Genomic DNA, 26002 nt, shown 5'->3' with positions numbered 1-26002 from the left:
TTTTCCCACACTGAGCCCGTCTCTCCCTCCTCAGGTCCGTGCCACCCTGAGTGTGGTGACCAGGGCTGCGATGGTCCCAACGCTGACCAGTGCTTGAACTGCATCCACTACAGCCTGGGCAGCGTGAAAACTGGCAGGTGAGGGGTGGTGGGGGGTCCCCGTGGAGCCCCTGGGCGGCAGCAGCGCCTTTCCTCAGGTCTCACACCTTAGCGTGGGTGATAGATGTTTGCACAGAGAAAGAAGCATATGAGAAATTAAATGGATGGAGGAGGAGGTGTGAGAATCCCTGTCCTGAATTAGGATACAGTGGGGTGGAGGACATGGAGCTGGAGAGTCCTGGAGGACCTTGGCCATATAATCATGCTGGGGAATAAGCTTTGGCTTCACTGGCTGGGGTCACCCACACCCAAGGGACAGCCAGCTGAGGTGCCAAATCACTTCAGGAACTACTAGGGTTTCCACTCCTCAGTCTCTTGGGATGGCATAGGGAAACTACCTACAGCTGGGACAAGAGAGTCCCTGTCTCTGTATTAGAGCTGTGACTTTGAAGACACTGTAAATCACAAGAATAAGAAGTAAATGAGCTCAAATTGCTGCCAAGGCTGGGGGATGCCCCAAGCGCTGTGGGCAAGGGGACAGTGGTGGGTGCTGGGAGTGGGAGGTGACTGCTGCTGGCACCAAAGCCCGGGCGCTGCCGGTTCCTTCCCCAGGATGTGCGTGAGCTCGTGCCCTGCTGGGTTTTTTGGTGACAACAGCGCCCGGAGGTGCCGGCGGTGCCACAAGGGCTGCGAGCGCTGCGTTGGGAGGGGACCGAGCCAGTGCACAGCCTGCAAGAGGAACCTCTACCACCACCCCGAGATGGGCACCTGTGTGGTGCTGTGTCCGCCTGGGTTCTACACCGAGGAACGTAAGGATGTTTATCACTTGAGAGTTGCAGCATGAAGATATGCAGGGGTTGCTTCTATTTTAAGTGCTATGGGTGGAGAACACACCTTGATTTTTGAGTATCGGCTTTGAATTTCCCCCTTGACACACTTTGCATGGTGAAGGGAGGAGGGAAACCTCTGAGTGTTCGGAGGGTGGTGCAAAGTAGAGGTGCTCAACTCAAAGCTCTTAATTAGAAACTGTAATTAACGATCCTGGCTGCTTGCAAAGCACATTTCTTTTTAGCAAGCAATGACAGATAAGGTCACCTGCAAAAGCAAGGATCTGTTGGGGAGGGCTGTGCCTTTCTACCCTGGGGAGCTGGTGCTGGGGTGCAGTGGGGCTTTGCGGCTCTGACTGCTGCTTGCAAATCACTGTCCGGATTTTATTCTCCCTGCTTTGCTTTGTTTTTGGAAAGGTCAGAAACGCTGTCTGAAATGTCATCAAAGCTGTAAAAAATGTGTCGGTGAAGCAGACAAATGTACTGCATGCAAAGAGGGATTCAGGTAAAACACCAGCATGGGAGAAGTTTATACCTGCAGCATTCATACCTGTGGTTTAAATTTGGGAAAACCGATGGGAAATTAGAGAGTGAATTAAGTTAAAGACTAGAGATCCTGCTTCCATGGTGCTGCAGCTGTGGTGCAGTTTGCTGGAGGTCTGGGAATTTAAAGGTGGTGATTAGTGTCCCTTTCTTAGCTGAAAACTGTGATTTAAATTTAATTTCATTTTCCCCAGCTCTTTCCAGGGTGGTGGGTAAGTGCTGTGTAGAGCTGGTACCAGGCTGAGCTGCTCTAGGCAGGCTGAGAATCCTCCCTGCAAATGCAGAAACCCTTCCCTCAGATTCATTCATGCTGAAAATTTTATCTGATGTACCTGTTGAGTGGGGCTAGTACAGAGCAGTGATTTTCCAGCACTGCAGGTGCAGGCAGGGCAGCCCTGAACCTGCAAGGAGCAATGGGTGCCACTGCTGCTGGCCCCACAGCACCTGTGGGGAGATGCAGAGCCCAGTGTCAGTGCTAGGGAGAAGCTGTTTTCCATCCCCAATTGCTCATGGAAGTACAACCCCATAGCAGTCTGCAGTGTTCAGGCACTATAAGTGAATCAGAGCCGTGGTGTAGCAGCGGGGCTCGCTCAGACAAAGAAATTCCCGCTGCCAAAAGATTATCTACTCCCTTGGAAAAGCACAAGTGGAGGCACTTGTCAGACATAATCCACGTGGCGCTTGTTTTTTATTGTCCAATATCCTTTTAAGCTGGGACTTCAAATCATCCCTGCCACGGCGCAGCAGCACCGGCCCAGCCACAGCACTGAACCAATTTCCTTTTATTCTGGGGAGCCTCAATGGTGCAAAAGGTCTTTGGGAGAGCCTGGCTGGCTGCCCATGGGAAAAAAAGTAATTTTATTTCCTCCTGGATACTTAATTAAGGAACTCGCAGCTGCCCGTTTGGTCCAGACAGGATTTTAACTTCTCCTAAAATGCCGGCTGGCTTTCCGACACCTCCTACACTGCGGGCTGAGGATGTCGTAGGACACTGGGGAATGTGGAGATGGGAATGGGCTGTGTTGTGTCCCCATATCCTGTAGCTTTGGGTGCAAATGTTCTCTGCTTTCCTGGCAGCCTGGCAGGGGACAGCTGTGTGCCGGAGTGCCAGCCTGCCATGTACCTCAGCCGGGAGCCCCGGAGGTGCGAGACCTGCCCTGCCAGCACAGGTATGTCCTTGGCCCCACAGCATCCCACACAAAACCCCAAAACCCTCGTGCATCAGGAGCCAATCCCCACTGTACCCACCCTGAGCCGAGGCAGAGCGTGCTGGAGGGAAAGTAATCCCAACTCTCCAGCACATCCCATGAGGTATATGCTCATGCTGGAAAGGCTTTTAGGGGATTTTTTACATTTTTATTAGAGCCATTTTTTATTTCTCCATCTCCCCAAAGCCAGGTGCTTTGGTTTAATAAGGTTGCGGGGGAGGCTGTAAAACCCTCTCGGAGTGATGGAAGGTGGCTTTGCAGCTGATAAAAATGTCAGGCAGCTGAAGTGTGTTATCCTGTGTTATCCCAGCCGCCCCACAGTGCCGGGCTAGCTGCTCCTGGCTTCCCCCAGCTGCCTCAAGTTGCTCAGAGTTCCCTTTAAAGCCTGCTGCTCTCTATTCCTGCAAGTCCAATTATTTTCCATTGTTAATGTTTGCGTCTACCCTCAAAATCATCATAGATCTGATGATAACATGATCTCTAGACAATCCATGTTCAGTGTCATGAACCTCTTGTATCATACATGGGCAATTGCCTTAGACTAAATCCAAAATATTTATTGATCTTGTTGGCAAGCCTGGAAGGGAATGGGCTCTTAATCCCTGAAGAAAATTATTTCCCTTCTAATTCTTATTCCAGTCAGTGTGAACGTTCTCCCCCACAATTATTTTTCCAGCCTTTTCTCGTCTCCTTTTCCTGCATAACCATTTCTCAAGCTTGGTGCATGGAAGCCCTTTAATGATACCACCTCCATCACTTGAGTTTTGCTGTCCAGCCACAACAGAGAGTCATCAGAGTGGGGCCCTCTGCTTTCCCAGCTCCTCTCTGGAGCCCTTTCCTCCTCCAGCTCCCCCACGGCCCAGTTTAGCATCTCCTTTTCCACCCTGGGGAAACCCAAACCGGTGCATGCTTGGGACTGGTGGCTGATGGCCTGGAGGGGATTTTGATGTGCTGTTCCTCACCGAGACCTAGTAGCCAGCTCCTGGCTTTGCAGAGGGACAGACACTCAGTCCTGGCTTTTTGGGATGGAGGCTGAGTTTTTTGGGGTGGGAGCCAAGCACATGGGCGGGACTGCGTGGCAGAACACGCATCTTGTTTGCGAGCAAGACAGAACCAAGCTTATGCCCCCCATCACATGTGGGGCTATGGTCACGCTTGCACTGTCTCCAAAATCACCTAGATGCCATTTTGCCCTTTTCCCTGTCCTCACAGGGCCCGGTGAGGAGGACTGCACCCCTTGCACCCCTGAGGGCCCTGCACCACACTGGCGCTGTGTCCCCGCCTGCCGTGAGGGTTTCTACCCCGCTGACAGCCATGGGCTGCCCAACAAAGTCTGCAAGAGGTATGGAACCAACAGATCAAAGCCAGGGCCAATGGGGACCACTGCCAGCCATGATAGAATAATGCTGGAAACAGCTCACAGCTTAATGGAAATGAAAATAGGGACGAGGGAGCCAGGGCAGCTGTGGGGCTGGACCCCACACACCCTGGCCCTGTGGATTTCAGAGCAGTGGAGCTGCATGCTCCCCTGCCAGAGCCAGCCAAGGTGTCTTAGGGCTACGGTGGAAGGGGTTCAGCCCCGGCCCCGGGCTCTCTGGAGGAGGTGTGGGAGGAACAGCAATGTTTAGGTAAATATTCCAGCTTTCAATTAAACCTGCTCCGTTCACCCCGTGGCCATGTTGGAGGAGTGTTCTCCATTCCTTGGCCCAGCACGGGGCTGAGTGTGGGAGATAAGGAGGTGCTGGGAGGCAAAAATTTGCTCCCACTCTCTCCGGAGCTCTGCGCTTTAAGTGGGGAGTGGGAGTGGATTCACCCTCATGAAAGCAAACACCAAAAGCAAGGATTAAAGGTGACTTGGGAACACACAACGCCTTCCCTGCCTGCTGGAGTTTCACTCACCTGCACTCGTTCTTCAGCAGGGAGGAACAAGAGACCAGCATCCCTTCCTAGGGACTTCAGGCATAGTCTCCACAAGCCACTGTTCCCAGGCAGGAGGCACAGCTGCTGGGCTCTTTACACTGAGCAAATGGATGGGAGCAGCACAGGTTCCCTTTGCAGCCCTTTTTCTAGCTGGGATGGCTGGGAGGAGAGGCACACGTCCCAGCGAATCTTCCCAGCAGTCAAGAGCTTTTGGGATGTCACTAGCTGTCACTGGGCATTGAGCTGGCACCACTGACCCCATTTTCCCAGGGTTTCAATAACTTTTCAAGCTTCAAATTTGCCATTTTCCACATCCTCTGGTTGGTCTGGCTGTTAACAGTGCCAGCAGATGTCATCTGGCTAACAGCTCATTTTGGGTGGCTGGCCTGAGGTGTTGGTGCTGGTGCTGGCCACAGCAGGGTCTCTGTCCCCAGGTGTGATGACCACTGCTCAGCCTGCGAGGGCTCCAGTGGAAACTGCCTCAGGTGTAAGGAAGGTTACAGCCTCCTCGGTGGCTCCTGTGTGACAAATGAAACCTGTACCAATGGTAAGTGGCAGAACTGCTGGCATGGTACTGCTCCCCTAGTAGCAAAAATGAGAGGTCTGGGGGATTCCCTTCACCATATAAAGCTGAACATGCTGGAGCTCCTGGGCTTGCTGGGGCATGGCTGCAGTGGGCTGGGCTCCGATTGTGGGGGGCAGGTGGCTCACCTGGCATTGCTTCTAGATATCTGCCTGTTGCTCAAACATATCCAAGCATTTGTATTTTGTTATAGTTTAGTCTTGGGGCTAATTCTCCCACTCACTGCAAAGCTCCTTTATTCCTTCATTAAAACCATGTGAAAGATGCCCTTAAAAAGCAACTCCTTTTCAATTCTGTCTCCCCCAACACTGGCACAATTGCAGCGCCTGTTACGTGCAATGTTTGTTTATTTAAAATGTTAATCTGTTCTCATTTTCTCTTGTTCCTCGCCCTGGCCTCCCAGCTGACAAGACTTTCTGTGAGATGGTGAAATCAAATAAGCTCTGTGAAAAGAAGCTGTTTGTGCAGTTCTGCTGTCAGACGTGTCTTATGGCCGGGTAAAGTTCAGCGGCTGCATCCATCCAGGACTTCCACCGACTGCCAGTCCAGTTTTGCCAAATGTTTAGGACAAAAGTTTATTTTTTCAGCTTTGGGAGAGTTTACATGGTGCTGTCAAGCATTCGCTCGTAAGTTTGATAGCTTTAATATCACTGTCGGCGCGTTTCTATAGCGATATGTTAAGCAGAGATTGGAGCGGACCCTGAGTGGTCAAGGCCTGGAAGCAGCAGACAAGTGGTGATATTAACACTCTCAAACACTCCTGGTGAGCAGGGACCAATGCATGATCCATGTACACACGCTTGGTTCTTCGCAGAAATCCTACTGATCTGCCCGCTCTGAGCAGCTGGTGGGAGCCCTTGCCACAAGGGATGCAGGACTTCACACACCTGCAAGGGAAGAGCCATTTCTGGCTCCATTTTTGGTACCCTTTTGTGCCAGGTGACAGCTGATCTAAACCTGCATTGCCAGCGCCGTGCTCTGTACATAGGTAAAACGATGAACCAGGCGGCTCCGGAGCGGGGCCCCACAGCCCACTCTGGCTCTCCTGTTCGGATTCAGTCAGTCACTGCTTCCCTCTGGCCATGGCAATAACTGGAGGTTTGAGGACCAAAGCCAGAGCTGCCCCACGTGGCTCTGCAGGTGTGTCAGCCCAGCAGGGCTTTGCCCTGCAAGTAACTGCAGCCAGGCAAAACCCGTGTGCCTACAAGGAGTCATAGGGTTTTGGGGGCAGTTGTCCACACCGACCAACCTTAACAAGAAATGTATTTCCCTCCTGGAACCGCTTGTACATTGATGATTGATTCAGTTCTGGAATAAGCTAAATCCTTCCTCTAAATGAGATGTTCTCCCAATTAATCTTTCTTGGCATTTTACATTACGATCCTTCCCCTGTTTCGCTGGGTACACCCCTCTCTCTCACAAAATCCTCCTGTTCACGGCAGTGATTTTTCTTGGGCATATCCTTCCCAAATGAGACATTCCAGGGATCTGGCCAGGAAACTTAATTCTACAAAACCCTTCCCCGAAACAAACCTTTTCATGCTCTCTCTTAATAGTAAGTCATGTGGTGTTTATATAATTGTGTTTAAAATATCCTTGGCTATGTTGTTTTACAGATTTTTAAAAAATAACTTATACAATCCTTGTTTTTTTTCTCTGTGGACTATTTTTTTATATGGGAGTGGGGTATCTTTTTGTGTCTTATTCCTTCTCCTTTTCTCCTCTCTGACCCTGCAAAGCCACTCTTTGCACCAGACGTATGTAAACAGCCTTTCCTATGCTGCATGTTCTGATTTTCATTGTTAATAGTTTTAACGAGTTAAACCCTTCGCCAGTGAAATTCCCAGTACGAACTGTCACCAGTTCCACATGGAGCTGGGATAATCCCGGCTTGGTTTTGGCTGCAATGACACCTGCCCTGCCTGGGCTTGCCCACAAGAGCTCACCTCAGCCAGGAGAGGATGGGAAAGCCACACCATCTCCAGCCTTCACCTGCCTGGACCAAATCCAAGGAAAGATGGAGCTTTGGTGAACTGATCTTTAAGTTAATAAACTATTGATCTCCCCTGACAAATGAATCTGTGCTTTTTCCAAATTCATGCAGCCTTGACTGAAGGCAGTGCACGTCCTTACTTTGCTGGACAAAGCAGCTCCCCTGGCTGGACCTCCTGATCAGCCCAGAGCACCCGTGGGAGAAATGCTCAGGAACAGATGAGCTGCATCTGCAAAAACCTCACTATTGTCAAAAAGGTCTTTTATCTCCAGAAGAAACTCAGATCCTGAATACCTGCCCTGTGCCAGGCTGGGCTGGCATCTCTGGTGCACCCAGGGCCATCTGTCTGGGGTTTGGGGTTGTGCTTGGGCATGACTGCGTGTATTCTCCAGTGTGGGGGATCCTGGATGAGCTGGCAGAAGGGCTTGCTCCCCTTTCCTGCTCATACAAGGAGCATCCTGAGCCCCCCCAGTTTCCCCACTGCAGTTCCCAGTAGCTGGGAACCACAGGCCCACTGTTCCCTATTGGCTGTCTGGGAAGGAGAGGAGCTGCTGGTGTGGTTAGGGAATGGAGGGAGCTGTGGAGCCCTTTGTTTGTTGTGTTGGTTTTGCAATAACCATGGGCCAAGTGCCCAGGGTAGTGCCTGAGCTTTTTAAGTGGGGAAAAACAAAATAATGCAGTCTTCCCACAAGGGAAGATGCTGTCTCAGAGATGTGCTGCTGTGGGCTTCTCCATTTTGTTGGTCTTCACATTCATTAGATGATAAATGTGAATTAATCACATACTGAGATTTCTTCTCTTGCTACAGGATTTCCCTTTCAGTCTCAGGCCAAACCAGAGGTCAGAACTGGGGTGACACACTCCTGGCTTCTACCCCTTTGGTTGGAAAATACCAAACTTCATTTCTCCTGCTGTGTTAGTCAAAAAACAGGAGCTGTAGATCAGGAGTACTGTGCCAGCCTTCCAGTTCTCTGGATCACAGCAGCCTGCCTGTAAATACTGCTCCCTGGTATATTTGGATGTACTGAAATGCTACAAAAAAAGGAAAATGCTTACTCTTACATCTTGACATAACTTAAAATACACACTGGGAAAAGCAATGCAATTTAAGATGACCAGTCCCCAGCAGTCCCAGCTCTATTCTGCTTTCTGCTGCCTTCCAGACTGCCAGGGAGAGAAAAACAAATTCTGCACATTGAATTCATGCAACAACATCAGCTTCCAGCGTTTCCCTCAGAAATCATTCTTGTAAAGTAATAAAATTCAGATTATTTCTCCAAGCTGCTGCAATACTTGCTTGGAGCTATTAAAGTCTGACTCTGGTATGCTCAGAGGATCAAAGTGGCTGTGTCTTCAAGATAAATGCATATTTAGGCAATTTATTAAAGCTCATTTCTCTGTTGTCTCTTGGCACCAAAGTCAACTCTATAATAGCTCTTTTCTGGAAAATCTTAGCGCAGCCTGACTCCTTGTTTGCAGTTTGGCCGTGGGGTTGCAGCCACAACCATCTGCCATTGTGTAGTTGGCAGGTGGGGAACACAGATCTTAAAAATCATTGCTTTGCGTTTCCATTACAAGGAAAGGGCTGTCGAGAGCTTGTGTGCAGTGTCTGACACCCGGAATCCGTCTGCTCGCAATTACAATTCTATTGTGGCTGTAGAGCTGAGGCAAACAGATGTATTGTGCTAAGGGAGATGGGCCCACGTTTTATTTGGCCTTGTCAGAGGCAGGACCTGTTTCCAGGAGGCTGAAAAGAGTCTCCTTTTAACAACTGCCTGAAATGACCTAAAGTCTCTGTTGTGCTTAACACTGCATGATGCCTGAGTCATGTACAACAGTGCTGCTAATTCTTGGGCTTTTTCTTATGACAGCTCCCTCTTGTTCTTGTTCCCTCCTATGTTATAAAACAAACGCAGCTGTTATAAAAACCTGACTCTGTGCTTTCCCATGCAGCTTTGGTGAGGGAGTTTTCACAGCAGGGAGCACAGGAGCTGCCTGGGCCCAGCTGACCCCTCGCAGGGCCAGCTCTGATGCTGCAGTCCTGGGGACTGAGCCAGGCGTCACGCCCAGGGTGATGCCCTTAGAAGCTCCCAAAAGAAAAGCATGAGCCATCCCTGTGCAGTGCCAAGCGTGGCTGCAGTGTTTAGCCTATTATCACATCCTCTGGGTTCACAGAAATGTCATGGCTCACAATAAATATCCTTCCCTCGATAGCAGTGGAGACAGAATTCATCCTTCCTCATCTCACTCTGCGGGCCTTGAAGGCTGGAGAAGGATTTCCCCAGAAGACATGGCTTGGAAACATTCAGCAGGTTTTGGGGTTTGGGGGTGGTCAACTGTGTCCCTTTACGTGTTCCCCTCAGTCCGGTGGCCTTCAGTGTGGTTCACCCAACTGAGCCCTCCCTGGTGGTGCCAGGCAGTGCCCCAGCCTCAGACCCAGGGACCTGGGAGGGGAGTTCCTAGCCAGACACAGCAGCCAGAGCCACCTCAGCTCCCCCAGTGCTACTCCCATCTCCTCCTTGCTGCTCCCCAAACTCCTAAAGCTGGTTAGGGGGATGTAGTGACATTTGGAAACACGTTTTATTTCACAGATAAAGGGTGTGTGTCGTGCCACAGCCTGTGAGGTGTTCCCAGCCCATCACAGCACCTCTGAGACCAGGAATGCACATGGAAGTGACAGAGAAACTGCCCCAAATGCTGCAGGGGGAAGGTGCTTATGGGCAACACAATGTCCAGGAGCAAAGGCTGAGCTGCTGCTGGAGGAGGGAAAGCAGCAAGAGCTGTGGTTGTTGTGGAAGGTGCCCTGACTGTGGAGCAGGAGATGAGCAGCAAGTGCCTGAACACAGCACTGTCCAAAGGGAAGCACCAGTCATGGCGTGAAGTGTGGTCCCGGCCTGCTCTGCCCGGATTTCTGCAGATAAATCTGTACCTGGAAACACCAAAAGGTGGGAGGCAGCCTCTGGGGGCATCTGTGCTGCTTTAGGGCACTGCTGACGGCCAAGCCAAGTCCCTACGGAGCTTGTGATCCATGGCTCACCCAGCTGGCCCCGGCGAGGACGGGAATGCCCGGGATGGGGTGCTGGGGGGACTCTATCAACCCAGGACGATGGGAAAGCCGGGATGGGGTGTTGGGTGCTGTATCAGCCCGGGAGGAGGGGAATGCCCGGGATGGGGTGTTGGGTGCTGTATCAGCCCGGGAGGAGGGGAATGCCCGGGATGGGGTGTTGGGTGCTGTATCAGCCCGGGAGGAGGTGAATGCCCGGGATGGGGTGTTGGGTGCTGTATCAGCCCGGGAGGAGGTGAATGCCCGGGATGGGGTCTTGGGTGCTGTATCAGCCCGGGAGGAGGGGAATGCCCGAGATGGGACGGGGCGGGGTGGTCCCAGCCGCTCGCTGTCTCGGTGCTCGGCTGCCCGGCCTGGGCATGCTCGGCGCTCGGCGCGGTGTCCTGCGGCGGTGCGGCGCGGCCTGGCGGGGCCTGGCGGGGCCTGGCGCGGCGTTGTGCGGTGTTGTGCGGCGTAGTGCGGTGTGTCGCCGTTTGTCGCCGTTTGTTGCGGTGTGTCGCGGTGTGTCGCGATGGTGAAGCTCACGGCGGAGCTGATCGAGCAGGCGGCACAGTACACCAATGCCATCCGCGACCGGGAGCTCGACCTGCGCGGTGCGCGGGCCCCGCGGGGCGAGGGGGGCTGTGCTGGGAAGGGGCGGGCGAGCGCAGAGGGCTGAGGCCTCTGTGTGTGGTGGGGCGTGGGGGCCTGTGATGAGGCCTGGGGGTCGTCAGTGATGGGGCCTGGGGGAGGACTATGTTGGATCCTGGAGGGGAAGCCTGTGATGGCGCTTGGAGGGTCCGTGATGGATCTTGCGGTGGCCGGAGGTGCCGAATCAGAATGGGGAAAGCCGCGGGGAGGTTGTTGGAGGGGGTGCAGTGGCCGGGGGTTGGGGATTGGGGGTGGTTGAATAGGCTCCAGTGGCTGCGGAACGTGCAGGGGGATGTGAGGGCGTGAATTACAGCGTCGTAGAATGGTTTGGGTTGGAAAGGAACCTTAAGATCATCTCGTTCGAACTAACACGAAGGGGAAATAGGGGGAAATGTGGGAGGAATGTGCTGTGGTGGAGGCGGGATGTGCCCCCAGCGCGAGGGATGTCCCAGAAAGGTGGGTTGGGCTAGGAGGACACATACAAGTAGGGGCTTGGGGTTTTGCTGAGGGGGAGGAAGAAAGATTGGAAAAACCGCAGTGGGGTTGTTGGGTTTAAGGGGTAGAGTTTGGTCTGGGAGTGGTGTGGAGGAGAGTCGGGCCAGAGATGTTTTGTCTGAGACTTATCAGCATCCTCAGTCCATCCAGATTTGCCCCCACTCACTCTGCTTTGCTTTGTTCTGCTCTGCTGTGGGCACTGTCTAATCCCTGCCTTGCACTCTCTCTCCAGGTTATAAAATCCCTGTTATTGAGAACTTGGGTGCCACTCTGGACCAGTTTGATGCAATTGATTTCTCTGACAATGAGATCCGCAAACTGGATGGATTCCCGCTGCTGCGGAGGCTGAAAACTCTCCTGATGAATAACAACAGGATTTGGTAAGGGGCAGAGGAAAATGCTCTTGGGAGAGGGGTGTGTGTCTTTCAGTGCTGGGTAGGTGCAGAGGTGTTTGTTTTAGGCAATAAAATCAGCAGTGAGTATTGTATGGGCCCTCTTTCAGTTTCCTTCCTCATTCAGTTTCTCAGCCAGGACAATGAGGTGCAGAGTTTGGGATTTGGCCAGAACTTTGGATTTCAATAATCAGCCCCATAAAGACAAGAAAACAGGGATACCTGCAAGGCAATGGATTTAAATCTCATATTGCATCTAACATTCTTGCAGTGATTTTAGTCAGCTTTATTAGAAAAGTTTTTTGTGTCAGACTGGGTTGTTCACGAGGAGATCCTCTGTGTTACTGTGTTTCTCTGTATTTCCACCATTACTAATTCCTGCCCTAAATGAAACCTTCGTTTTTTGTTGGTCCTTAGTCGGATTGGTGAGAACCTGGAGCAGGCTCTGCCCAGCCTCACGGAGCTCATTCTTACCAACAACAACATTGCTGAACTGGTAAGTTGTGATGCAGGATAAAGCTAAACAAGCTTAAAATTTGTGGTTTTCATCTCTGTAAGTAACCATTTTCCTTACAGTAGTACCATAGCCTTTTGGTAATAGTTGGTTCTTTTTCTTCAGAGTAATAACATAAAGTTTTGGCAGTAGTTAATGGTGTACATGCTTTAATGAACATTTGCATCATGCAGTGAAGCAGCAATCACAAAGCTTAGTGGTTTTCCTATTAAACTAATTACAGTAATTCTAATTAATTTCTAAAATAGATACAAGTTCAGGAACTTTGTTTTCAAATATTTGATTTTTTCACTAAATGAACTTAAAATTTCTTGCTGTGCTCCCTTTACCCAGGGTGAACTGGATCCATTATCAACTATTAAATCATTGACTTACCTGAGGTATGTAACCCTAAAAAGAAAAGCTGCTCTTTCTGTGGTGTTTGACCTCTGCTGCTGGCCTGGCCCTTCGCTTTGCTCTGGAATGCTCTGCTTTTTATGAGCTGTGACAGATCCTTTATGTCTAAAAATTGAATTGATAAACAATGTTTCCACTACGCTTCATAAACATCAGGTATTTAATATCTGAGGCTTAACATCAGTGGCAGAGTGTTGGGGCAATGAGATGTAAACTAATACACAAGTGCTGAAGTGAACTTAACCTTTAAAAACCCAAAACCAAAAGGTTTAATCTGTTGATAAAAAGTAGTTTAAAATATGTGTAAACAAGGACTTTTCAATAATACTGCATTTGGTGTGAGGGACAGAAAGAAACGCAGTTTGTTGTGTGATTTTTCAGTTGATCTGTGTCCAGGTAGGAAAAGCGATGGTTCAGTTATTTTTTGTGGGATTATTGGGATTATTTTGAGGTTGTTTTTTATGTCATCCTTCAGTTAAATCTGCTTAATTGCTAAAGTGCAAGTTTTTACTGTAGTTTCCATAATATCAAGGAACTGTCATTAGGCTTACTTCTTGGTGTTTGTTGTCTGTTACAGCAGAAAGTACATGAATGCATTTCAAGTATATTAATATATTTCAATACAAGTGTATTTTGAAACATTTTGTATTAAGAGCCTCTTTATAACCTTTATTTACTTCACAGTGTTCTAAGGAATCCTGTAACAAATAAGAAACATTACAGATTATATCTAATTCATAAAGTTCCCCAGGTCAGAGTGCTGGATTTTCAAAAAGTGAAGCTCAAAGTAAGTCTGCTTGCTTTTGATGTAGCTATTTTTTCTTTTTTCATTCCTGAAAATTCATCACTAACAGTGATCTTGTTGCCATAGCTGTAAATTTTATTGGAACTCTGTAAGTGGCTCTACAACCTCTCATTGTTTTCTTTCATGGTTTCATTCTCTTAAGGATATAATCTGTTTAATTATGTTTAATTGAGTTTTACTGCCTTTGTGTAGTGTTACTCTTTTCTGTCCCTCTGGTGTTGGTAGGAGACAGACCTCTAGAGAAAGAAATAAACAAACACCACAGCTCTCAGCTCTGGGTGGAGATGAGTGTGGGAAAAGCTCTTAATTTTAAGAGCACGAGGTTGATAAATCTTTGAGTGTTTGGGCAGTTCTGCTTGTTCTTACATCTGGTCTCCATGTACCAATTTCACTGATGAAGATGAGCCAAAGTGTCTTTCTTGGGCAAGACAGAAGCTTTGCAAACTGTGATGTTCTCAAATTAACTTTGTGTGTGTGTGGTATCGCTGTAGGAGCGACAGGAGGCAGAGAAAATGTTCAAGGGCAAACGGGGTGCACAGCTTGCAAAGGATATTGCCAGGAGAGCAAAAACGTAAGATAAAACAAATTTACACTGGCATCCTCCTTCAGAAACACCACTTTCTTTGTGTGCAGTATCAGGCAGAAAACTGAAATATCAGCTGCTGGCAGGATGCCTCAAAAGCTTTGGGAGCCAGAAGTGCCTTGTCCAAGCACCCCAAATTTTGGATGGTGGTGAATACATCTCAGAAATATTTCTGAAAGAGATAACTTGGTCAGGGTGGATGCATTGAAGTCAATAAGCTGGAAACCTAAAATTTTTTTTTTGTTATTTAACTGCAGAGAGGTGGCCATTGTATAATTTGTTTGGTGATTTTTTTTTCCTAGATGATTGGCAACTATTTTTTTCTGTTTTGCCGGGGAATATAAACTGAAATCTGCTGTAATTGGAAGATGAAATGCAGATGAAAATCTTTAGTTAAGCTATTACGTTCTATTAGTTTATTTAGTGTAATTCTTAACTGGTACATCATTTGTTTTGTTTAGTCTTTGATCACTATTTGGAAATAAGAAATCAGATCACGTATGGTAACAGCATTTCCAAATTCATAGTTAAATAGAAAAATGTCTTGAACTTACTTAAAGCTATAATAGATGGATTTGAGCTCTAGTTTGTGAGTGGAAAGGGACTCAGGTCTGTGACAGTTTTAGAATAAGCAGGTGATTTTCCTTAGCAGCAGCAGATACCGGGTTGGTTTTTTTTTTTTTTTTGACTGTTGAGATGAATTCCAGTTGAGTGTAGACTTTAATTTAGGCTGTTGTAATCTCATATTAGACAGATGGGAACAGAAACCCATTGTCAGTTACTCTTTATTTGTCCACCCTGCTTTTGTAATGGCAACAGATCAGCTGAGTGTTCAACAACATCCAAATGGAAGAGCTTTTGTCAACTGCCTGATTAATAAAGTTAAGTTCTGCCTCTGAGCAGATGAAAAGGTGGGGGGAAATGGGACAGTGAGGACAAGTTGCTGGTGTTTCTGAAGGAGGCAATTCTTCACTGTATCAGTTTGTTAACAAAGATAAGATACTACACTTGATGGAATGAAATGCTTTCAAACCTAGTTTGGAAGCATTTCAAGTTAAGAGGAGCAGCTGCTCTTCAAAAGGTGTAACAGGTCTTTATTTTTCCTTTGAAGCTTCAATCCAGGGGCTGGTCTGCCAACTGACAAAAAGAAAACTGGGCCCTCCCCAGGGGACGTGGAGGCAATTAAGGTAAGTATGTCAGGGGAAAAGTGGTGGAGAAAAGCTGTCATGGATCCAAATTGAACAAATGTTTCCTTTGTGCTGTTCAGACAAATAGATCAGTGTGTCCTGACTTTGGCTTAGGTTCTTTTTCTGTAATTTTTCTTCAGACCTACCTGTATTTTGAAAACTTAAGTGAAATGTTAACCTGAGCTTAGAGTTCTCCCAGGATTGTGTAATAAGGGGGGAAGTAATCATTTGTCATTTGTAGAATTTTCTAGAACTAGAATTTAGTAGAACTTTCATAGGTGTTTGGTGTCACGTAAGTGGAAGAAGTCTGGGTTTTGTGCTTATTCTAAGCAGACTGATAGAGGGTATGTGAGGATTCACTGAGTTCTCTGTTTCTCAGACTGCCATAGCAAACGCCACAACCTTGGCTGAGGTGGAGCGGCTGAAGGGTTTGCTGCAGGCTGGACAGATCCCCGGCAGAGAGCGGAAATCAGGTCACTCTCCACTTCTGTTACTCTTCTTTCCCAAACAGAATTCACCTCTCTCCCTTGCTTCCTGATGCTTTATGTGATCTCCGTAGAGAGTTATGTAGAAAAAGTGTGACTTTGTCATGTGTGGAACACATCCCTGGCTTTGTATGATCTGCCTGGCCTTGGGCGCAGCTCAGGGCTTTCACCTACACTCCCTCCAGAGCAAGGTGCCAAACAAGGTGCTTTGCAGTATTGGATGACTCCAAACGTCATCCCAGTTATTTAAAGAAATGAGATGAATTACAGAGTCCCTCTGGACTGGTGCTGAGCATCAGTGCCTCGGGTGTGGGTACAGCAGCGAGTGTGGGAGCTCTGCAGAGATGAGTCTCAGCTGCAGGCTGGCCATAGCACCAGTTTTCTGTACATCGGGGTTACCTGGATTTTCCTTTCTGTAGAGTTTTATTATAATTACTACTCCTCTGCAGAGGGGTGGGAAAAGAAGAGTAACGTCAGCAGCAGCTGCCCTAAAACTGACGTGTCCTTTCAGGCCCATCGGAGGACGGCGAAGAAGAAATGGAAGAGGACACAGTGCCAAACGGATCGTAGCCCGGGCCCTGTCACGCTCCAGTCCTGCCCAGGAGCCCTTTCCTGTCCCGTGCCGTGCCGGTGTTCCCTGCGGGGCCCCGTGGCCCCCGTCCTCGTGCATTTCGTTGTTCAATAAACGAACGATCCCTTTTTCTCCCGGTGCTGCCGCGTCCCCTTCCCGGCCGGCAGCGGGGCGGGGGGCGGGACTGGAAGGGCTCGTTCTGCCCTGATTGGCTGCCTTGCGCCTGCCCCTCTTCTCTCATTGGCCGGCGCAGCCGCACGTCACCCCGGGCGCTCTGCCGACGGCGGCGCGGTGCTTCCTGGCGGCGGCGGACGGGGCGGCGATTGGTGGAGCGGGGCGGGTCCGGACGTGAGGCCGCGGCGGGCGATGGAGATCGGGGGCGGCGGTCCCGCGGCGGGGCCTGGGCCGGCGCTGGGCCGGGGCGGCCTGGAGGCCCTGCAGCACACGGGTGAGGGGCCGGGGACGAGGGCGGGGGGCGGCGGGGCCGAGGCGCGGAGCCGGGGCCGCTCCCCTGCCCGGGTGGGCCCCTTGTCGTGCGGCCCGCGCTCACCTCCGGCCTGTCCCCGTCGCAGTGGGCTCGGTGCTGTCCAGCTATGGCTGGTACATCCTCCTGGCCGCCGTCGCCGTGTATGTCCTCGTGCAGAAGGTGTCCCGCGGCCTGGCGGCGCGGCCGAGCGGCCGGCCCGGAGCAGCTGAGGCGGCGGAGGGTGAGTACAGGAAGCCCCGCGCCCTCTCCAGAGCCGGTGCTTGTGTCCCTCCGGGTTCCCGCTGGCGCTCCGCGGGTCTGGCGGGATGGCTGAGAGCCGCTCGTGTCTGCAGAGGGGTTTGGAGTTGGTAACGGCCCAAAAGAGATCCGGTTCTGAGGGGTTTTAATGGAGAGTGATGCTCGGGATACCTGTTCAGCCCTCAGATCCTGAGACTGAAGAGATCACCGGGAAAGGCTGGACCAGGGGAAGTGTTTTTAAAAGGTTCTGAAGGAAGAGCTGCGTCCCAAAGGAACACGTTTGGGAATGAAGGAGCGGGACATCACAGAACAAGGGAATAGCTGCTCTTTGGTGGTGCCGGAGCTGAGGGATGGAGGCTAAAATCACTTGTGGTCAGTTACCAAATAACTTTTAGACTTATCAAAGAAAACCAAAACGCCCAAATCTAAATCCTGGGGGAAATACTTCTTTAAATAATCTCTTTTTTTAATTAATATTTATCATCTTCTTCCAGTTATTCCTTCCCGGTTCCTGCTCTGGCAGGACTGTGTACATTTGGGGTGTGACAGTCTGTGTTATCTTTGGGAGTGTGGCACAGGTTGTAAATTGCACACAGTCATGATCCTGCTGAAAAGCACAGGCTGTGCTCATGGATCTGCCAAATCCATGAGTGCTTGGCACTGATCCCTTGGGCACATTGGAATGACAGGATGTGGGGCCCCAGAAAAATCTTTTTTGCCTACCCTTATCCTTCTGCTGTTCTTTTGTGATGATAATTAAATGGCAATTTAATTGCCCAAACTGCTTGTAAAATGATGTTACTGAAAGTACTGACATTTCTTTTTCGTATTCGTCACTGGATGGTGGCAAACAAATATGGAGATGCTTCAGCTTCTGGAAGGAAACAGAGCAACATTTGCTTTTTTTTGTAGTATAATTTTTCTTTTGACCTTCAAAGGCTACTCATGAAGAGCAGTGGTGACTCAGTGTGGATTTTCTGAGACCTGCAGGTGTCTCTTGAGATGTGTGTCATGTTTGTAAGTGGTTTCTCTGCTGATGGAGGGTGTTAAATCCACTGCTGCACTGACACCAGCAGGACCCATTGCCAGAAGGAGTAGGAGTGAACGTGGGCTGCTTGCCTCATCCTTCTGCGTAAAAGCAGTGCTCTGGGTAAAAATGGTCCCTACGAAGCCTGGGTGGTATTTCTGAATTTATTTGTATCAAATAACTTCTTCTGAAATAGAAGGAAGTGTCCTTGAAGTGTGAGGTTTAAATTTTATGGTTAGTTACACTTGTGTCCTTATTAAAACCCTGTTAATTGCTCCAAAATATTAAAACATGATGAAGTTTAATTCAGCATATAAATTTCTATAAAAGATTAGCTGGAAACTGAACTTGAAATGTGATTTTCTGCAAAGCAGCTGTAGGGAGAGATGTGAGCCTTTCTTTATCACAGTTCTTTGAGGAGACCATCTAGAATTTACTTTGAGTAGCTTTGCAAACTCTTTCCCGATTTCCTAGAACCGGATGTGGTGGTAAGAAGGCAGGAAGCTTTGGCAGCAGCTCGCCTCAGGATGCAAGAGGAGTTGAACGCACAAGCAGAAAGATACAAAGAAAAGCAAAAACAGGTAACCAGAGAGCATTTCTTACTTTAACTCATACATTTGTCATCAAGCACTTTGCTGCTGTAAAAGAGAGCAGGAAATTGCAATTGTGTGCCAGGGTCACTGTGGGCCTGGTGTTCATTTTTTCACAGGTAAATCTGTACCTGCAAGAGCTTGGTTGTGTGTGCAGTGAATGGCTGGAGGGCTTTTGCTGGCATTTAAATTAACTGTACCAGTGCATATTTGTGTTTTCTGCTCTTAATGGCAAATAAAAGTGTTAAAAATGTAGCTTAGCACTGCTGCAATTTAAGGGCCTGAATTACAGCTTGAGATAACAAGGAATAGCAAATTGCTGTGAGGGGCAGTGCAGAAAATGGGTGTGATCAGCATAGCAGTAACACTGATCATCATCCCACCTCTGGTTTTGCTTTTGCAGTCAGACACTCAGACCTCAGTTTATAGCTGATGCCTCAAGTAATACTGGCAGTTAAAAACAAAGGAGAAGTCCTTTCTTCTGTATAACCCCACGTTGTACATTAAATTACTGTCATATGGAATATTCTTTACTTAGTACTTTTTATAGACTCAGGGTTTAAACTTGCCACTTGGTTCTGTTTTAATTTAAAAATGTTTTAAAGCATCAAGTGGCCAAAAGAAGCTGCAGACTCAGTCTGTACATCCTGAGGAGGGGAGGAGATGTGGATGTAGAAAAAGAAGAAAATTTTCTATAATCTCAGAGATACTGCATCAGATAAAGATAGTTTGATGAGTCTGCTGTAGCTGTTTCTGGGGATTCTGTTAGTTCTGAAATCTTAGTTTTAAGACCAAGTCTCTATCCTGGATTTGCTCTGTAGCTCGAAGAAGAGAAGCGAAGGCAGAAGATCGCGATGTGGGAGAGTATGCAAGAAGGAAAAAGCTACAAAGGAAACCTGAAACTGAATCAGGTAACAACCATGTTAATCAGGTCACAGTTGTGGTTGTGTGATTAAGGGAGCCGAAATTCATGAGTAACTTTTTGCTTTTCTGAACAGCAAGAAGTAGAACCTGGTGCCTCTGCCTCAACAGTCCCAAAATCTAAACCAAACAAAAAGCCTTTGAGAGGAGGTGGTGAGTATGGAATCCTTCAGACACACTGAGCTTGGAACAGGTTATTTATCCAGCTGTATCTGTAGTCTCTGTACATACTTTTTGTCTTTTTCAAGGAGGAAACAAAATGTTCCTTACAAACAAGCTCTTTATCTCTGATCAGCTGGTGTGCTCTGCCCTTTGTGCAAAAGCTGGCAGGAAGTTTTGGGAGTGCTTTTCCCTGGGAAAAAGAATGTGTCAGGTTTTTTGTGACTATGCTTTGGCATAATTTACTGAGATTTTTGTCATTCAAAATTACAGATTCTTACAATATTTCTGGGATCTGTCCCCTGTTATTGTATAAATTCAATAATTTAATATCTGATCTGCCTTTAAAGCACCTGTAGTACTAAATGCAGGAAGAGGGTATTTTGCTTTGTATTATGTAGATGAAGAAGATGAAAGACATCATTATGTAAAATGTGACCTTATTTATCATATATCACGATGCTGACCTATTGAATATATAAATCCTGTAGACGTATAAACTCTTATCAACTCTCACAAAGCACCAGAAGGTCTCACCATTAAACTCACTGTCACCTGCTGGAATCATCTTGATGCATGAAGTGCTTTCTATGGTCTCACATTGCTCATGTCAGGCTCACTGCTGCATATTAGCCCTGCAGCCAGTCTGCTGCTTCTCTTCTCAGTCCATCAGCCCTTGCCATACCTGGAAGTGCTAATTTGGTATATTTTAATGACAATTTTCTGTAGTGGAGTGGATCATCTAGACAGCCTCAATCATATGAGGCTGAAAGGGGGGTCCACTTAGGGTGCAGTGCTGAGTAAGTCACTTGATTAAATGTATGAAACCTGTGGATTCTTGATTAAACATATTAAACCTCAGTAACAGTGCAGTGCTGGAGTTCTGCTTTGAGTATTTTTCCTGACATTTGAAGGAATCAAGTGACTGATTCATCTTAAGTTGTTTAATACGAGGGCAGTGTGATGTCTGATGCTGTCAGGTACCTTTGAAAGCTCTGTCATAGGATATTGACCTCCCTGGGGGATGAGAAATGCAGGGGTCAGCTGTGCTGAGAACCAGGATCAGGGCAGCTGGGTTGGGACACCTTTCCAGCTGCTACCTGTCCTAGTTTAATCCTCAGCAAAGTCAGTCAGTTAAGTAACCAATTAGAGAATTAGAGGTCTTGGATCTTCTCATGAGGTACATCAGCATGAAGTGAAAGAACCATCTGTGCTGCTCAGCTGCTCAATTAAGCTAGAAAGCAAAACTTGGCTGGTATGAGAAAAACAAATTTCAAAGATGAAGGTGATGCTGGAAGTTTCAGTGTAACAGATTGCTTTGAACCCTTCCCACTTCCCCCCCCCCAGTTAGCAGTACTGCTAGGATTAGGGTTTTTTGCTTTGTGCAGAACAAATTGAAGATGTTTGCCAAATTGTAACTTTCTGAGTGTGTTCTCCTGACATGAAGTTTCCCATGGTTACAGCATTAGGATGTTCAACTAAAGTGTAATTGCCTTAGTGCCTGTGCTTGCCTTTTGAAATGCTCTAAAAAAATACTTTGCAGTATTAATGAATGGATTTACCTTTTGACCTTCAGAGTATTCCTTGCAGGACTGGAATAAGGGATTATTTTAAGTCCCTGACTGTTAGGGCTCTTGGAGAACAGATACACTCTTACAGAGTTTACTGTAAGAGCTGCTGTTGCTGCTCTGTTGATCCTGCAGAGCAGCACTGCAGGTTTAGTGCAGACTTAGAATAATTAAATGGCAATTCATTTCAATTTCATTTAATCCAAATTGATCAAATTAAAACACAAGTGTTTTGCAATGGCTTTCACTGTTAGCACTAGAAAAAGAAACCTCTCAAGTCTGGATATTTTCTCTGCTTTCATTTTCCTTAAAATGCTGCCTGTGTAAAGTATGAACAAGGTGTAAATAATTGTGAGATCTATTTTTGGTGTTCCTTGTGCTTTGGTGAAGGGCTGTGGAGGATGAATATTAATACAGTGGATTTCTCCTCTGTGTTCTAGGCTATAACCCACTGTCTGGAGAAGGAGGTGGGACGTGCTCCTGGAGACCTGGCCGGCGAGGCCCGTCAGCAGGTGGATGAGGCTAACCTCCCTAGTGTCCCCTGGCACTAGCAGGCTTGATCTTACCCCTTGTCTAACTGCCTGCAGCTGGCCTGTCACAGGGACTGCTTTGGGGCTGGTTTTGTGCACTTGTTAACTTAAAACAGTTTTTTGTTTGTTAGATTTACACTGTTTCCAAATTGCAACACACTGGCTGATCCTCCACCAGAAAAATATCTGATCCTGTTAAGAGAGGGTGAAGAGAGAAGCAATTTCAGTATAATCAGTTAATTTTCACTCCTCTCTAGAGAGGGACCATAGTCTCCAACCAAGGTAAATCACCTGGGATTGTGAGATCTGGGCTCTCTGGCAAATTTAGTTATCTGTGCTCACTTTACCTCTTTAAGATGAGAATATTTACCATCCTCAGATGTGTTACCAGATTGACTGTCTTTGGCTGGAAGGTAACTTAAAGAGGAAGGATATTATCATTGGCAGACACCTTGAATTTAGGCAGAGGGACTTCCAGAAAAAGCACTATGACAAATGCCACAGATTTGCACCAAAGGCCAGTTATTGCAGATGAGTCTCTGTGACAAGCCAGCTTGAATGATGTTTTCCTTATAAATGGTAAACAAACCAGTGAGGATTACTGATGCTAGACAGCAGACAGGGGGGTTCTTGCTATTCCTTTTCTTTTTTTCTTTTTTTTCTTTTTTTTTTTCTTTTTAATTTCAACTGCTTTGTAAAAACAAGACACTATTAATATTAAATATAATTGCAAACAAATCATAAATTAGTATTTACAATTTTGTGGTTTTCTACAGCATCTTTTTATAGAAGTCATTTGTTCTAGTGCAATAAATGTGTATAAAGCAAGGTGGGAGATGAAGTGACCCTCCTCCTGCAGCTTGTGCAGCACCAAAGGTGAGGCTGGTGTGTGCTGAGAGCTCTGGCCAGAGAAAGTGTCACACTGGCAAATAAGGGGCTGCAAGGATAAGTGTGTGGTCTTCATCCTTCTGGTGTGTATCCAGCACTGAGGACAGAAAACAGAACTGATAATCATAACCAAACTTTTCAAGCATCCCTTCCCCTTGATTTTCTCTCTAAAATGCAACAGACAAAAAAATCCAGGTTGTCTTTGGAAAAGAGTGAAATAATTCCTGTCTGCATAGGACAAGTGTCCCTGTGTCCAGTTGCTGTTACTGAGCTGGTCTGTGGGCACTGGGGTAGGGAGCAGTGGTTCCTTAGAGCTTAGGGCTGCTTGAGCACTTGTTTCTGAATATTTACCCTTGGAATACTTGTGCTCATCAATAGATATGAGTGCCAACTTTGAATACACTGTTTATATGCATATAGATATTTCTCTTGACTAGAAATGCAACAGGAGCGTGTTACTAGTGAGTTTTAAAGTTGGTAATGAAATCGAAAGGCCAAGAATCTTTTGTTTTAGACACAACAAAGTGTTTGGTTAAGTGTGTGTAGAAGGTGAAGTGAAGCTGTTGATGTTCTTATGGAAATTAATTTTCATTCCCTGGCTTCTGTCCATTTTGGTATGTAAACTTAAATTTCCATTGTAACAGAGGCCAGTGTATGTAACTTCAGGTTTTAATCTTTACCAAGGAAAAAAAAATAGCGGTGTGGATGGATATTTTTGAGATCTGAAGAGTCTTCCTCAGGAAAGAGGACAAAGTTGGAATGCCTTAGGGAACATCTTCCCCCTCATGTTGGGGAAACAGGCAACAGACTGAGGTGTTGTCTTCAGAAAAACAAGTGGGGGAGGCTGTTGTCTTAAAGAAGCAGAAATGCTTGTGTTGATAAAATGGTCAGGGATGGGTTTATTTAATTCAGTAAAAACACTTGCAAAATAAATAAGCAGGTCTTAACTGAGCATATGCTAATCTTTCTCTGTGTCTCAAGAGTTGCTTCTGGCTAGGACTAGGGATATGGCTTTTTGCCTAATTCTAAGGTTTAGTAAGACGTATCCAGTGAAAACGAAATGATGTATGTATTTCTGGAAGCTTCAACCTTATTTCTCAATTTTTAATTTTTTTCTTTATTTTAATCATCAAGTGCATTAATTTTTCTTGGTCAGACACTTCTAAGCTATTGAACAGGTTGGGAGGATGAACCTCAGTTCATAAAACTTTTCTTTTGGCTCACAACCTGCACAAGATGGAAGGGTTTTTCCTCTGACTTCAAATGGAAAGCTCTCCCCTGACCACAAGCATTATGGAAAGGTGGTTGCTTGCTGCTTTATAGCTCAGGAGTGAAGCATGCAGAAAGCATTAGGTGAAAGTGAACTATTTAATGAATCCATTGTTCCTGGTTTGGTATGAATTCCCAAGAACTTGAATTATGAAAGATCATATTAAAAAGCCTTCAGGAGATTTTTTTTTCCCCCCACTAGAGCAGTTATGCAAGAAGCCTCTTGCTTTACTCATGCAGATGTTCTGGAAATACCTCTGTCTGGAAGAAGCTGGGTAATAAACTATTTAACTGCCGTAAAATGGTGTTTAACCACTGAAGAATAATCTGTTTTGGGTATTGAAAAATCCAAAAATCAAGCAAGTGTTCAGAGGAACAAAAAATTCCTGAAAATGTTAGTTGCTTGAGAAATGCAGCTAAGTGGTTTTTGTTGCTTTTAGATGATTTGTATGCTGGAGGAGCAGAGTTTTTTGTTTTCTTTAAATTGCAGATGAGATCTGTTTTGTCCATAGTTCTCTTAACTATTCATCAGGAGATACTGAGCACTGGAGTTAAAACTGAACAAAACAACCCATGTTGTCAGGCTCATAAAAATTATTTGGCTTTATTTATGCCTTTCAAAAACGTTGTGAAACGGGGGAAAGATTTTAAGAGCGATATTGCATAGTTGGGTGTTTTAAAAATTAGTTTCTTATGCTGGAAATTTTTAATAACAAACAGAAGAGGGAGTTAGGGGAGTGAGGGCAATGGGGAAATCTGTCAGCAGAGCTGTTCCCAGGTGTTCCAGAGTTATCTGTCTCAAAGATCAATGTGAATGAAAATTATAATTGCACCTGTATCTGCAAGGAACTGCTGTCCTTGCAAAATTTGAGTGCAGGTGTGAAATGCCAGTACTAAGAAATCTCATCTGCTGTGTTTTTTGCAGTTCTGTACTATTTTGACTCAAAACTCGAGGAGCTGGGCTGTTCTGCAGTGGCTCTGTGCTCAGACTCTGCTGATACTCAGCTCAGGTGTTTAGATTGGTTTGTGTGGGGGTTTTTTTGGGGGGGCGGGGGGGAGGGGTGTCTTATTCCCTCCCTAGAAGATGACTTTGCATTCCAGAGCTCTGGGAAGGGGGATGGCATCCAGCCTGACAGTCTCCTGGACATTTTGCCAGCAGCGCTGTTGTTACTGGCTGCATTTAAACCCCTCTAATGCTGTTCTTTCTGCCTCCTGCCGAAACAGGCCGCTCCCTTCTTGAGCAGTTGGGTCCTTGCAAGCTTGACTGCACATCAGCACACATCTCCGCATCAGATCCACCTTCTGGAGGAATTTTTGCCAGCTTTTCAGGGATCATTTTAGCCATGGGAGGGGCTTGGCATGTTTCTGTCCCTGCTATAGCTGAACAGTGAAACTATGTAATTTCCAGCTATAAAATAAGCTGGTCTAGACTTGGATGGGCTGAAGCCTTGGGTTTTTCTCTTTTTTTTCCTCCCTCCTTTGTGGAATGAAAGCTTGGTTTTTGGAACAGCTCTGCAACCACAAAGGAAAAGCATACGGCTGCTGGCTGGGTGGTGTCCTGGCCTGGCTGCACCGTTGTAGCTGATTTTGTGAGAGCTTCCAGGCCAGCTGTTCCATGCCTGACACACACCCTGCCCATATTCCCAGCTCCAGAGCCAGCGACTTCAAAAACTTCTGTTGTTTTTTTATGAGAATCCGATGTCTTCAGTGGAATAGGTCCCCTCAGCTCAGCTTTGGTGGGGAAATACGCATTTTTTGCTGCAGGTTTCTGTGGCAAGGTGCTGGCAGGGAGGCAGGGGCTGTTCTTGTGTATTTATTGCTGTGATTTTGTTCTGAAGTGCACACCTGCTAAAAAGCACTTTCAGCACAGAGCAAGACTTCCCCTGGTAAATTTACAATTTCACTGCTCCCTCTGTGTCTATCATAGATTCTTTGTGTGTTACCAAGCTGAGCTTCCAAGCTGGTTCTGTGGGTAACAGTCATGGAAAGAGGCAGGGAAAAGAACCTAGAAAATTTTATTTAAAGAGAATGG

The 26002-nt window shown here is 47.0% G+C and overlaps 3 protein-coding genes across 3 annotated transcripts in view; all 3 read left to right on the top strand.

The window, feature by feature from the left end:
* PCSK6 (proprotein convertase subtilisin/kexin type 6) overlaps positions 1–7252 on the top strand; it is a 34444-nt gene extending 27192 nt beyond the window's left edge. Inside the window, 7 exon segments of the mRNA XM_032123402.1 lie at positions 35–137; positions 711–907; positions 1343–1430; positions 2546–2637; positions 3889–4018; positions 5031–5143; positions 5583–7252. Of these exon segments, the coding sequence (XP_031979293.1) occupies positions 35–137; positions 711–907; positions 1343–1430; positions 2546–2637; positions 3889–4018; positions 5031–5143; positions 5583–5680 (821 nt within the window). The 3' untranslated portion in view covers positions 5681–7252.
* A 3360-nt stretch (positions 7253–10612) lies between these two features.
* On the top strand, positions 10613–16426 carry SNRPA1 (small nuclear ribonucleoprotein polypeptide A'). The gene is made up of 9 exons (XM_032123404.1): positions 10613–10829; positions 11594–11741; positions 12171–12249; positions 12601–12647; positions 13348–13450; positions 13960–14039; positions 15163–15238; positions 15618–15711; positions 16235–16426. The coding sequence occupies exons 1-9, from the start codon at positions 10748–10750 to the stop codon at positions 16291–16293; spliced, it is 768 nt and encodes a 255-aa protein (XP_031979295.1). The 5' UTR covers positions 10613–10747; the 3' UTR covers positions 16294–16426.
* Positions 16427–16617: 191 nt separating this feature from the next.
* SELENOS (selenoprotein S) lies at positions 16618–23413 on the top strand. Its single transcript, XM_032123405.1, has 6 exons — positions 16618–16742; positions 16867–17001; positions 18520–18626; positions 19457–19546; positions 19634–19709; positions 21724–23413. Exons 1-6 carry the CDS (start codon positions 16661–16663, stop codon positions 21801–21803), a joined length of 570 nt encoding a protein of 189 aa, XP_031979296.1. The 5' UTR covers positions 16618–16660; the 3' UTR covers positions 21804–23413.
* The last annotated feature ends 2589 nt before the right edge of the window (positions 23414–26002 follow it).

The sequence above is a fragment of the Corvus moneduloides genome, chromosome 13, assembly GCF_009650955.1.
Source record: "Corvus moneduloides isolate bCorMon1 chromosome 13, bCorMon1.pri, whole genome shotgun sequence".
Lineage (NCBI taxonomy): Eukaryota > Metazoa > Chordata > Aves > Passeriformes > Corvidae > Corvus > Corvus moneduloides.
Note: the sequence above shows the minus strand (reverse complement) of the source record. Positions and strands in the feature narration are given on the sequence as shown.